We start from the raw sequence: 13,982 nt of genomic DNA on the forward strand, positions 1-13,982 counted from the left end.
ACATTATGTAATATTTAATAAATAGTAACATTACTATTACTTAACATAGAATTTACTTATTATATTGTTTCTAACTTCACGTTTATATAATATTACATTACTTTATTATTGTCTACAATTTGAAAACAATTAATTACAGCACTATTTAATTTTGAATATTATTTTCAATGTTTAAAATACTTCTAAATACTATCTACTCTTATATCGCGTCAATAAATTAATTTTAACTTTATATCAATTACCGATATTTTGGCTGTCAATCTTCGCTACTTTTTTAATTGTTGTCGCTGATGCAATACGCTGATAATGATATCGATTTATAATAAACGAGGACAATCAATATTCAGCAGGCAGTAATTATACTCAATTGCTTAAATTGGATTAATATTATTTTTAACATTATCATTTGTAATAACACAAAACGAAAAAGACTGAAGGGATACAAAAATATTAGGTAGCAACAGATATATGAAATTTTCATTTATGGTATTGTTGGGAAGTGAAATTACTAGTTATCCATCCAAAGTAGTGCAGGCGGCCCTCAATTGTGTATCTTGGAATAAGGTGAAAATTACAAAAATAAGCAAATTTACTTATAGAATACTTTTAATTTTATTATTCAGTGAATATCTAGCGAATTTGCTCATTTTTGTAATTTTCACCTCGTTTTAAGATATACACAATCGATCCCCAGCGACTCGTAAGGGGCGTATATGAATGATGAAACTGTCGCTTTCGTTCTCCAACACGCAGCGATCCTGGCGCAGAATTGTACACGCGACTTTATCGCACAATAAATCGATGGTCCGACGGCCGATAGTCGTGCTGGGCAGGAAAAAGGGATTCATGAGAGATTCGACGGTTACCGATGTATATAATATTCATAAGCAATGCCGTCGTGCCACTGGCATCGGCGCAGGCGTGACCATCGTCACTTTATTGCGCCATGTCGTTCATATCATATTGTTCTGGCACCTGCCGCCCGAAACGAGACTAAAGAGTATCCCTCGTTCGTTTGTGCGATTTTAATCAACTTCGCTATGTCAACGAGAACGTCGTCCGTATTGATTCTCACTTTCTTCCTGCCATTTGTGCTTTGTCAAACGGCAATGGATTTGGGTAAGTATAATACGAAGTTTAGTCGCCGTAGAGTACATACAAGTGCGACGTCTTTTCTCTTTTTTCTTTTTTTAACTATTAGCAATAATACGACTGTCAGTATTATGTTTAATAAGATCTCCATTCTCAATATTAGATAATATATCTAATTTTTACTTTTAACGTTAAACTAATCACTAATGAATGCTTAGATATACAAAATACATCTATTTAATGAGAAATAACAAATTTAAATAATACAGTCTCTATGAATATAATTAAACAAATATAATAAATTACAATAATACAGTAATAATGACCCGATCTGAGTGATGAGTCTGATATTTCTTTTTTATTTCCAAGTGGTCGTGATAGAGGAATCCGATTCGTCTATTTTGAGTATATTAAACGATGCGGTCCCAGAGGCAGAACGGAATTTTGCTAACGATATTATCACCGTTCACATTTCCACCGTTACAGTAGATCGCGAGAACGTAGACGCAAGTTTCGAGAAAGGTATATTTTTCGTGTATTTCGTTATATCCGATTATATTAGAGAAGATCGTTATATCCGATTTTTACTTTTCACTTCCAAGATGTTACTGCCGCTTACATCCAGGTTTCTTTATCGCTCTTATTACACTTAGAACTAAAGTAATCTTTCATAACAACATTTGGGTTGTACAAATGAAACATCTTCTTCAATTTTTCCTGACAGTCTGTGCCGTTCTATATAAAGGGATAAGTATCATATTGGATATGACGTGGACTGGTTGGGACAGGCTACGAAATGTCGCGGACGAAAGAGGAATAATATATAAACGTGGCGACTGTAGTATAAGTCCGTACATTCAGGCGATTGATGATCTTTTGATTATGAAAAACGCAACGGACGTCGGTTTGATCTTTGAAGACGAAAGAGGTGCGCAAAGATTAGCAGTCTGTCATTATATTTACGCTGATATTACACGATGAACATTTTGTGCACAACTTATTTTTTATTGTACTCTATGCGTCGCATACAGTATTTTTTCTTGTAAATTTTCAAAAAGTTAGTATAAAAAATCAAAAATAATTACCTTCTTTCTTTGAGAAATCGGGACATATAATTTGTTATTAAATTGTTAAAGTTAATTAAAATAAAAAAAAATAAATGTAGCACTATTTGTATGATAGTTTTTAATATTAATTACAAATCAAATGTAATAATGATTTTAGAACTAAATCAGAGCCTTTATTATCTTATCGGAAATTCGATAATTAGACTGGTGGTCATCGATGAATTGACAGAAAGAACTGTAATGAAAATACGAAGTATGCGACCGTCACCATCTTACTACGTTATCTATGCTAGTACAGCAAAAATGGATGAACTGTTTAAAACGGTGAGCGATACATTTGCATCGGGACATTTACTTTTGTTACTTTAATATATACATGACAAGCTAATTGAACGTTGAAATCTTTAAGATTATATAGAGTGTGTCTAAGCATTATATACAGTTAAAGTAGAAACAATCTTTTAGGCCATTGGAGGAGGACTCGTTAAAAGAGAGGGTATTTGGAATTTAGTATTTACAGACAATAATTATCAAGATTCTCGATATATTAAGGGTGAAGTCCAATTAAACGTTTCATTCACCGTTCTCACTATGAAGACTGACATTTGTTGTCGTTTAATGGGCGACGCGTCCTGCACCTGCCCTGCAAATTTTAAGGTCGGTTTTAATAAGACAAAAATTTTTAGAATCCGTCTACAAATCTATACTGTCTTGTACAAAAGAACTTGTTATCTGTAATAAATCCAAAAGCCACCATTAATGTAATATTAATATATAAATATTAAAAACAGTTTTTTTTAAAGTTTCTTCTTTTAAAGCAGATAATTAAAAAGAGAGTTTCTTTCACATTTTCTTTTATTAAAAAGGACTTAGTAAGAAAAATATTAATTTCGAATAAGCGCGTTTATCGTCTATAAAACAAGTTTGATTAAGAAATTGTGTTTTATATTAGATATTTCCATATTACTTCAAACGTTTGATCGGCTTGATTGTAAGTTTGATGGTCGACGTTCAAAAGGATGGTGCAAGCGTAGCTCCAAAAACAGGTCAGTGTGATAAACCCGTTAATGCCACTTCAGCTTCGAACGCTACAGTGGAGAGATTCAACTCTTTTTTAATGAAAGTAAGTATTATCAAAGTAAAATCTATTAAGAAAATGGAGTTTTTATTTAAATCATATATGACGTTTATATCAAGAAATTTTCGTTTAAAACGCAAAGATAATTTAAGTGTACGCTTAAATGAGTTCACTTTTCCGCGTTCTAGAGGTTGGACAGCAACGACACTTTCGAATATTGGTCGGAGAAGTCGATGATCACTTACAAGGCGGAGATCGAGTTACAAGTGGTCAATCGCGGCTTTCCAGATATGCTCGCAACTTGGACGAGACGTACAAAAATTAAAGAAGCCGACGGGAAGAAAATAGAACCAGCCAGGCGATTCTTCCGGATTGGAACGGCACCGGTAAGAACCGTATTTCGCGAAAGCTTTGTTTCGTCGCGTTCTATTATACTTAAACGAAGAAACAACATTACACTTAGACAACAAATAATTATGAAATAATTATTTTCGAAGTAAGTATTTCGTAACGTTAAACGATAATTAAGTGTACTATTATAAGTCTGATATTATTAAAAATAATTACCAAAATTAATTTAGCGCATTTAGTTATTCTTTGAATCGTACGTAAATTAATTTGTAACTTTATTTATATGGATATTATTTATATTTACATTTTCCATAATCATATTAGCGTTTTAGCGATTTTGTTAATACCAATAAATAAATACAAATATAGCAAAAGTTGACCTAATATTGTTTTGATTAATCTGATTGATAGGCGGTTCCATGGTCTGTAACTAAAAAGGACCCAGTGACCGGCCAAGAAATACGTAATGAGGACGGAAAGGCAATCTGGGAAGGTTATTGTATAGATTTTGTGCAAAAATTATCCGAGGAGATGCAGTTCGATTACGATCTTGTTATTCCCGAAGATGCTGAGTTTGGGAAAAAATTGCCTAATGGTGAATGGACCGGTCTGATAGGTGATCTGGCTAGAGGAGTATGTCTTACTTGATCTGTTTGCATTTAATACGCATGTTTTCCTTTGATATCAATGTCACTTTTAATCTACTGTTGCAATTAATTATTTTATATTGTCAAATTTGGTTCAAATTGATGATAGAATGACATTTTTGTTTTATTTTCTTTTATTTTATTACGTTATTATGTAAGCATCACTACAAGTACAAAGTATAAATTATCAGTTTTAGTTGGAATTGCTAACAATTTTTATTATTTTTATCACAGTTTAATGCATTATACTATTAAAATTAACAATATTTTTTTAAATAATTAATTATCAATTTCGTTATTTCAAAACTTTGTTGATTTTAAAACTAAATTTGTATTTAATGACTTAAAAAATATTAAATTTAAATATTATATTAATCTAATGGCTTATTTCACAACATCGTTACAATGTAATATCAACATTATAAAACTACGTAAATCTGAAGAAAGTTTTAAGAGTTAAAGTAACTTAATAATATTTTCTGACTATAGCAAGTACATTTATTTATTAATAGGAAACTGATATTGCTGTAGCAGCATTAACAATGACATCGGAACGAGAAGAAGTCATCGATTTCGTTGCACCCTATTTCGAACAATCCGGTATACTAATCGGTATGCAATTTAGATTTTTTATGCTATGTGTTCTATTTTATGTAAATAAGTTTAAATAACTATCTGCAAATAAAATCGTATGGCGTTTTAACACGTTTACGTTCTTCTTTCAATAATTCATTTCGATTCTTATTCTATTCTTTTATCTTTTTTTTTTTCACTTTATAGTACAAGCCCAATTTAAGGCAGATTTTAGCTCAGGATGCACGTATAGATAATTGAATATGAAACGGAAAATTTATGTTAGTTTTTATTTTCAAGTAATGAGAAAGCCAGTCCGTAAAGCATCCTTATTTAAATTCATGACGGTACTGAGGCTTGAAGTCTGGCTCAGTATCGTGGGAGCGTTAACTTTGACGGGTATTATGATTTGGATATTAGACAAATATTCACCATACAGTGCAAGAAACAATAAAAGACTTTACCCCTATCCTTGTCGGTACGTATCTCATGAGATTTTTATTTTTCCTCGAGTGTTCTGTTATATATTGTACATTACAGATTACATACTATACATATAACTATTTCGTATATTAAATTTTGTCGTATTTTAGCGTTTTGTATTTAGCAATTTGACTTTCAATATATCCGAAACTTTCTTCTCCCTTTGATTGTATGTTTAACAGACAGATTTTACTTTTCAGAGAATTCACATTGAAAGAGAGCTTTTGGTTCGCATTGACATCTTTTACGCCACAGGGTGGCGGCGAAGCTCCGAAAGCGTTATCGAGCAGGACTCTGGTTGCAGCTTATTGGCTATTCGTAGTACTGATGCTCGCGACTTTTACCGCAAATTTAGCTGCTTTCCTTACTGTCGAAAGAATGCAGGTATGTCGCTTTTATTGTCATATTCATTGGAGATTTTGTTCTTTTATTTAATTTGGAAAGTGTAAGATATTTCTAAAAATATTAATCTTCCACAAGACGATTAATATTATTATAAGTATAATGATAGTTAATATATAATAATAAGTATCGTTTCTTCTACGTTAATATTCGTGTATATTTCATTACCTGTAGTCACCTGTGCAATCATTGGAGCAATTGGCAAGGCAATCGCGCATAAATTATACCGTTCTGGCTAATTCTAGTGCTCATCAGTATTTCAGAAACATGAAAAATGCCGAGGATAAGCTTTATACGTGCGTACAAACATCATTTTCTTATGAACTAGACCGGCAAAGGTTACCGGCAAATATTATGCATATTTTATGTTACTTGCTTGTAGAGTATGGAAAGAAATTACGCTAAATAGCACCAGCGATCAAGTCGAATACCGTGTCTGGGATTATCCCATAAAGGAACAATATGGTCATATTCTGCAAGCCATTACTCAAGTCGGACCGGTCAAGACTACCGAAGAAGGTTTCAGGAAGGTACATAAAAAGAAAAAGAAAAGAGAAAAAGAAAATTCTCGAGACATTCTGAGGTGCAGCAGTAAATATTTAATTGAAATGCATCGATACTCTTCAGGTGATAGAAAGTGAAAATGCCGAGTTTGCGTTCATTCATGATTCGTCGGAGATAAAGTACGAAGTAACAAGAAATTGCAATTTAACGGAAGTGGGCGAAGTGTTTGCCGAGCAACCGTACGCTATTGCCGTGCAGCAAGGCAGTCATTTGCAGGAGGAAATAAGCAGAAAGTCTTTGATCAATTTTTTCTTCACTTTTCTGTTACGTTTAATTCATTCGTCTTTCCAATTAACTACTTTCAATTATCAATTAGCATTGTAGCTGTGTGCTGTATTTTGAAAGTGTGTCTCACTACTATTGAATATTTTTAATTCGCACATGTTTTTATGCAATTGCAAATATAATGTTAGCACAGAGAATATATAGTGCAGTAAGAATCTATAACAGAGCAAAACATTTTTTTCGTGTACAGTTTAGTTAATAAATTAAATTGAGAGGGAATGAATTATGCGGAATAAATGAAGTATAAGTATAATATTATTTTCATGTGATCGTGAACTATGCGACAAATGTCTGACATAAATATTATTTTTAGGATACTCGATTTACAGAAAGATAGATATTTCGAGACATTAGCAGCCAAGTATTGGAATCAGACTTTGAAAACCCTATGTCCGAATTCCGATGACAATGAGGGAATTACGTTAGAGAGCTTGGGTTTGTTTTTTACTTTTTATCCAAATTAGATAATTAATTAATAATTAGATCTTATATAAATATAATATGTTGTAAAGAAGACATATTTAAATACAATTAAAATTATTGCTTTAATTATTGCATTGTTATTACAATTAAAACAATTGTAATTGTATAACAATGTTTCAATTTGTTATTATAATGTTAATATATTTAAATACTTTTTTTCCCTTATATCTAATTAATATTTTTATAGGAGGAGTATTTATTGCGACCTTGTTTGGACTAGCATTGGCGATGCTCACGTTGGCCGGTGAGGTACTTTATTATCGTAAACGCGGCATGTCTCAGAAAGGAAAGCAGAACGACAAAAGGACGATTAAAGAGGTTGAGAACGACAAGATCATCATGCAGAAAATCGCATCGAAACTTCGAATGAAGCCCGCGCCTACTGACGCAGTTTTTAGCAAACAACTTGGTCATCACACGCCGCGTGTTTCACACATTTCTGTTTATCCGCGACATTTTCCTTTTAAAGAGTAAACCCGAATTTTCAACGATAATCCTTCAATCGTATTACGGACTCGCAAATCAATTCTCGATTAATTCCTGTGTATTTTTCAAAGTTTTTTCTCTTTTTCAATCACTTTTAATGTTTAGAATTTATCACAAAGGTCAATATGTAGAGTTTAAGGTGAATTAATCGCATTATGGTTGTGTATTTGTGTATTTGTCAAAAGTTAGTCTTGTTCGGACAATATTGTTTTGTTATAAGAGCATTATTAATTAATAAAATATTGTGCAAAATTAAAATTAGATAATTTTTAATTATCTTCGTGACATAAAGTTTTTAAAATTGTATGTATTTATACAAATTTTTGAGGAATTGTGTTTCATTTACACCGATAAATTATACAGGTAGAACATAAAAGTCATAATGATAACGTTATGAAGTTATATGATACTATAAGGACGATTATTACGATTTTATTTGTCACTTATAAGTCACAATAATGTAAAAATTGATTATTTGCTTTTATGTTCTATCTGCAAAATATTATGCATTGTTATATAAAAATAATTTAATATTAATTGTCATTAATTACATAATATTGAATTAGACAACGTTTTTAAGTAAATAACGCATACATTTTAAAAAGAGATATACAATACTACACTTTTTTAAATGTTTCTATATTATTACAAAAATGTTAATAAATGAATATGCAGCATATCTCATTTAATTTTTTTTTCTTCGAGACTATTAAAAATAGCGACAAAATCTTAATAAATATTAAATATACAGTAAATAAAAATTTTATCGTTATTTTTAATTTAAGATCTGTTGCAAAGAAAACAGTTTGTATATAATATCTTACGAGGGTGTGTGAGATATATATATTTTTTGACAAACTATTGCACTGGAACGGAAATATTTACAATGATACGCGGCGGTCATTGATCCTCGAATACTTTCACATTGTATATAGTTTTGCTTCTTGAGCGTAAATAGAGAGCAATTCATTTAATTAACATCGATTTTGATAATGCTTTTACGTTTCTTTACTATATTTTGTTTACAATTTCAAGAATGTCATTTATGTTTAATATATTTATTATTTGATATTGCTGACAAATCCGTCGTTTCATTCTTAAGCAAAATAATCAATTAATAATAATTATTTATATATGTTTAATTTATTAATGTAAATTATTATACAGAACAAAACTATAATTTTATTATATTATAAGACATTTCGTATTATCAAAATTTAGAATACAATGTAAATTAAAACGAACGGCTGCGATTGTCGATTTAGTATTAAGTAAAAGTCATTGTTCTATCTTTCTTTCTTCATCAATGTAATTTGTACATGTCCCATAATCTCATTATTTTCACTGGTTTTCGTCGTAAGCGTTCAAGCCGGGTTACGTAAATAAAAGCAAAAGTAGTTTAGGTAATCGGCCGATTGTTTCGATCACTCCGATTGGAGCACGTCACGGTTCGCGAATTTTTCTAACAAAAGAATAAAGATTTATGCTAGGTAGGAAATATCTGTTATTTACCACGAGTCAATATAAAGGCATTTTACACGAAGACGCGATCACTTGATGAGAAAGTGATGTAGATTGTGGTTATCCTATTGGAATCGGAAATACGAATCCATTCGCTGGAGTTTCGTAGAAAACGATCGGTGGTCTTCGAAAATGGCTTGTTGCAAGGTCAGTGAAAGAGAAATGTTTAGATATTTATTTGATATCGTATTTAATTAATTGTATATTTATGTAACAATATTTCTTTCGTTATATGTACAGTGCAATTGTATTTTTTTAGATGCTTGAAACTCATATTTATTTTTGTTTAGCAATAAGAAATGTTTTGAGTTCTTTATAATTTTTTTTTTAAACATTATTAACGTAAATCGTATTTTAAGAGGCGCTATTTTACAATAAACTACGTTATACTTTAATTTTTTATTTTTCAAAAATTTAACATTCAATTTTTAGTAGCTTTCTAATTGAAAAAATTAAAAATTAATAAAATAATTTTTTAAGTTTTTTTTTAAATTTAAACAGCTTGATATCATACAAATATATCTATAAATTTGTTTAATTGCCGCTAAAATTTTTATTGCTATTTGAAATAAATATTTTCTTACACACATGCAGATATATTTAATGCTGTCAGCACTAATTACTTGTCACGTGAGTGCAAATTACGAACGTTTGAAAAATTGGAATCCAGAGAGCATATCGCATCCTTGGAATAAACAGTATGAAGTTTACGAGAGTGCTCCTTCCGAGATTCTGCCTGATTATAATTTTGGATTGCGCATAAATCGAACTGTAGATCGTTTCGGAAGCCCATCTAAACCTTTTCCGATTGTTGTTAAGAAAGAGCCCGTCGAAGAGAAAAACTTGAAAAAGATTCCGTTTTATACGTTCACTAATAAAGATTCCACAAGGTACAAGGAATTGACTCCCGACTTGGGAATTGCGCACTGTCAGGAGATCAAGGTGAAATCGACCGGGAGGAATGGCGAACCGAGAAAAGGCATTACGACTTGCTACAATTGCAAGGATCCAAAAACTAAATCCACATACAAGCGTTGTTTATACAGCAGTCTTCCGGAAGAGAGCGCATCCGCTAATACGAATATGGAACGTTACCTGTCCGTGCCTACTGGCTTCAGACATCGAAGGTAGTAAATATTAAAATATTCTTCGAACATCACAGTAGACATGTTATGCTCGACAATTTATTGAAAGATTATTAAAGCTTAATATTTGCACTTTAAATTTGAGGAAACAGTTTTAATAATTTTAAAATTTGTTTTATATTTATGGTATATGACGGCTCGAAAAATATTATTCAAAACCCATTCGAAACTAATTGTAAATTTTTTAAGAGGATAAAATAAAGATGTGTATGCACAGTTGTGGAACGCGAGAAAATTGCTCTTTTTATAATTGAAAAAGTTCAAAAATAATATAATCAAATAACTATAATTTTACTGATTACCAGTGAAATACTTGGGACTGATGCATTCAATGAATATAACCATTGATAATCAGTGATTATGCACTGATTCAAATTTTTAGAGAGTAGGACGGTTAATAACTTTTGAAAATAATTCACTCGCGTAGAAATTGATCAGAACAATAATTATATACAAAAATAGATTTAAAAAGTAGAAAATAATTTGAAATATTAATATAAGAAATATACAGTTTTTTTATTTAAATCTATTTTTTCTAAAAGTTTCAATGATATCACATAGTTACGCAAACTAAAATAAAATTTGTGCACGTTAGATAATTTTTTCATTATCACATATGTACATGCTATGATATCATTACTATTATTTACCATCGTAGATCCAATTTTGAAAGAAGCACAGATAATTACGGAAGACCACGAAATCCTTACCGATTCACTGATGAATACTTCACCGACGCCAGCCGTGACGTACCGGCTGCATACGAAAACAAGGGAGAGAAATGCGATAAGGTCGTAAAAGATTCTATGGTGTGCATGGTGTGCAAGGATCTTAAAACCAATGGCAAATACGAGCAGTGCTCGTATGTAAAGCAGCCGCATGAGAAAGAGTACTCATACGTTAAATCCAGCTCGTTTGGCAAACCCCGGGAGAACGACGGCGAAGAACGTCCCGAGTTGACGTCTCATTCCGAAGTCTCTGATTTCGAAGCGTCTGATCGGCAAAAAGATCGTAGTCCTGGCAATGTAGAGTCTCGTGAATATTCCTATCCGAGCGAGGATTATTCCGAGAAGACGTCAACGGCGAACGAACGGGATGAGGTAAAGGATGCTCCTTCAGCAGATTGTAAACAGGTGCAAAGGGATTCCAAGACGTGCACGGTGTGCAAGGACTCTAAGACAGGCGGTACTTACGAGAAATGCACTTACAATTATCAACCCAGCGATAAGTTGTATAAATACAGCAGATCGAAAAGCTTCGGATATCCGGATAAGGTCTCGGATTCCACTCGGGACTTAAACACGAATCAAACATCGGAGAAATCGAAGGATTTTGATTATCCGCAAAGTTCCGATTCGCGCGATTATTTAGGTAAGCACACATTTCACGATGTTAATTCGTAATTATATAATTCAACAAATAATTCATTTATCCTTTAATAATGTCTCGTATAGTTATTTTAGTACCGAGTTAAAAATTCTCCAGATCTTTTTATCATTTAGTGTTAAGAAATTGAGAATTATAATTATTACAGCTACACTATTCGATGTATTGGAATTTTTTTATTTCAAAATAAAGTATATTGTGTTACAACTAAATCTCGAAAGGAATGAGTGCCATTCTCTGGCATTTTTCTTAGAGAGTGTATCGATTATATTTTGTTATACTTTGTTATATCATACAGACTGATATTACAGATAAATCGGAAATCTCTACTTATCCACGGAGCTCCGACGAAGTCGTGAAAGCTCAAGACCCGAATGATTCCGACGGTACGTCTCACGGTTCACCCGACTACAGCAGCGACTACTCCAGTTCCGAAAGATCGAGCGATTACAAATTCCCATCACACAATAGCGATTCTGAATCTTACGACGGCCAAACGACATCTTCCTCAAAACCCACTTCGGAGAGTTACTCCGAAAGTATCAGCGCGGACAATTGCAAAACGGTGCAGAAGGATTCAATGACGTGCAAGGTTTGCAAGGATCCGCAAACGGGCAACGACTTCGAGCGGTGCTCGTACTCGTACCAGCCCAGCGACAAGCTCTATTCTTACAGTAAATCCCGGACGTTCGGCAATCGGCAGAATGACAAGTCCGAGCAAACGGATTCGTCGAACGAAGACGAGCGCTCGCCGGAAAGTTCCGAGATCGTGAAGAAGTCTTACGACGAATACGCGCCGTCGGGACAGGTTTACGAAGCTTCGACGACGGACGAGACAACGTCCAGGACTGACGATGCGGAGGGGAAGAAGCTGGGAGTGGACGTCGGATATTTGGACACCGTAAAAAAGAAGGCCGAGATCGAGGAGTTTATGCAGAAGTTTCGGAAGGAGGACCGATCGAAGTGCAAGAAGATCATGCGCGACAAGATGACCTGCTACCAGTGCGTCGACGAGGAGGGCTTCCAGAAGGAGGAATGCGCCTTTGTCACCGGCCACGAGCCCGACAAGGAACAGCTCGTGTTTCACGAGACGAAAGAATTTCAAGTGGACACCGCGCCGCCGCGTGTCCGCGACATCAAGCCGTCGACGAGCTCGACGAGCACGAAGGCGGCGGACTCCGTGGAGCCCAGCGCGTCCGCCAGCAAAAATTCTTACGTTAGACTGGAGAAGCCGGACAACGATTATCCCGACGAGGCGTCGTCGTCGTCGCACACGGCGGCCGAGGAAACGAAGGAGGCCGAGCCGTATGATTACACATCGGAGACGAGACCCAAATACGACAAGGTCCTTAGATTAACTCTGCCGGCGTACATGTTCACCACTTCGGAACACGAAGCGGCGTTTGACGAGCTCGTAGCTGCTGCCCATGATCAGCGCTAAATTATATAGGCGTTTGTTCCCTGGTGAAAAAGAAATTCTCGTAATATCTTATAATATTTTTAAGAATTTTTCATATTTTAAAATTATAAAGACTTCTGAAGAATACCTTGAACTCTTTTGAATTTTATAAGTTTTTGAAAATTATAGAATAAAAAATCTTAAAATATTTTAGAATTCACATACTCTCTAAAAGTGAATTAGTGGAATTATCATTGATTTTCAGTGTACATCAATTTCCAGTGGCATACTTAGAAGTCTTAGAACTGTGATAAGCAGTGCTTATTTCAATGTTGTTTCAGTGATAATACATTGATTCAAACAGTAAATATTACTGAAAGACAGTAAATTTCAGTTCTCAAAACTGTTTTACAGTGAAACTCCCTGTCTTTCAACGATATTCCATGTTTGAATCAGTATATTATCACTGAAATAACATTGAAATAGAGTCATTACTTTGTCACAGTTCAAAGTATATCAGAAAATAATATACACTGAAAATTGATAATGATTCCATTGATTCACTTTTAGAAAGAATTTTAGAAAAGATGTAGATTTTTTCTGCATTTTTGAAATTTGTATTTAAAAAATTTAAGAAATTTTTTAAAAAGTTATAAACCTGTACAGGAATTCTGAAATTTATATAGAAATTCTGAAAAATTATATGAAGAATTCTAAGAAAAATTTTCGCCAGGCATCATTATCGTTTCCTTTTATCATTACATATCCAGTTATCCTTTACCTCCAATTGAAAATTTCTCGGAATACTCTACTTGAGCATTTTCATTGTACTTGAGAATATCAGCATTACACCTTTGTTATCTAGTTTATAGTACTTAGGGTTTATTCGAGTACACATGACTTGATATTTGTAATTAAACGTATTCTTGTTGATGCAATGTAATCGTTTACTATGTTATAATTTGCTGAGACATTGCATCGTAAGGTGATATGAATTTAAATATCGCTATTGCCGTAATT

At 33.1% G+C, this 13,982-nt stretch overlaps 2 protein-coding genes across 2 annotated transcripts; both read left to right on the forward strand.

Moving 5' to 3' along the window:
• The first annotated feature begins 937 nt into the window (after nt 1-937).
• Nucleotides 938-7,769, forward strand: LOC105448573 (glutamate receptor ionotropic, kainate 2). The gene is made up of 16 exons (XM_011687229.1): nt 938-1,119; nt 1,462-1,614; nt 1,817-2,020; nt 2,317-2,483; nt 2,625-2,816; nt 3,112-3,282; nt 3,426-3,623; nt 4,000-4,221; nt 4,748-4,847; nt 5,109-5,286; nt 5,492-5,675; nt 5,868-5,989; nt 6,076-6,223; nt 6,321-6,490; nt 6,856-6,977; nt 7,213-7,769. The coding sequence occupies exons 1-16, from the start codon at nt 1,041-1,043 to the stop codon at nt 7,497-7,499; spliced, it is 2,697 nt and encodes an 898-aa protein (XP_011685531.1). The 5' UTR covers nt 938-1,040; the 3' UTR covers nt 7,500-7,769.
• Nucleotides 7,770-9,164: 1,395 nt separating this feature from the next.
• Nucleotides 9,165-13,004, forward strand: LOC105448725. Its single transcript, XM_011687468.1, has 5 exons — nt 9,165-9,179; nt 9,627-10,159; nt 10,836-11,132; nt 11,193-11,548; nt 11,875-13,004. Exons 1-5 carry the CDS (start codon nt 9,165-9,167, stop codon nt 13,002-13,004), a joined length of 2,331 nt encoding a protein of 776 aa, XP_011685770.1.
• The last annotated feature ends 978 nt before the right edge of the window (nt 13,005-13,982 follow it).

Source organism: Wasmannia auropunctata, unplaced genomic scaffold, assembly GCF_000956235.1.
Source record: "Wasmannia auropunctata unplaced genomic scaffold, wasmannia.A_1.0 LD336083.1, whole genome shotgun sequence".
NCBI classification, from domain to species: domain Eukaryota; kingdom Metazoa; phylum Arthropoda; class Insecta; order Hymenoptera; family Formicidae; genus Wasmannia; species Wasmannia auropunctata.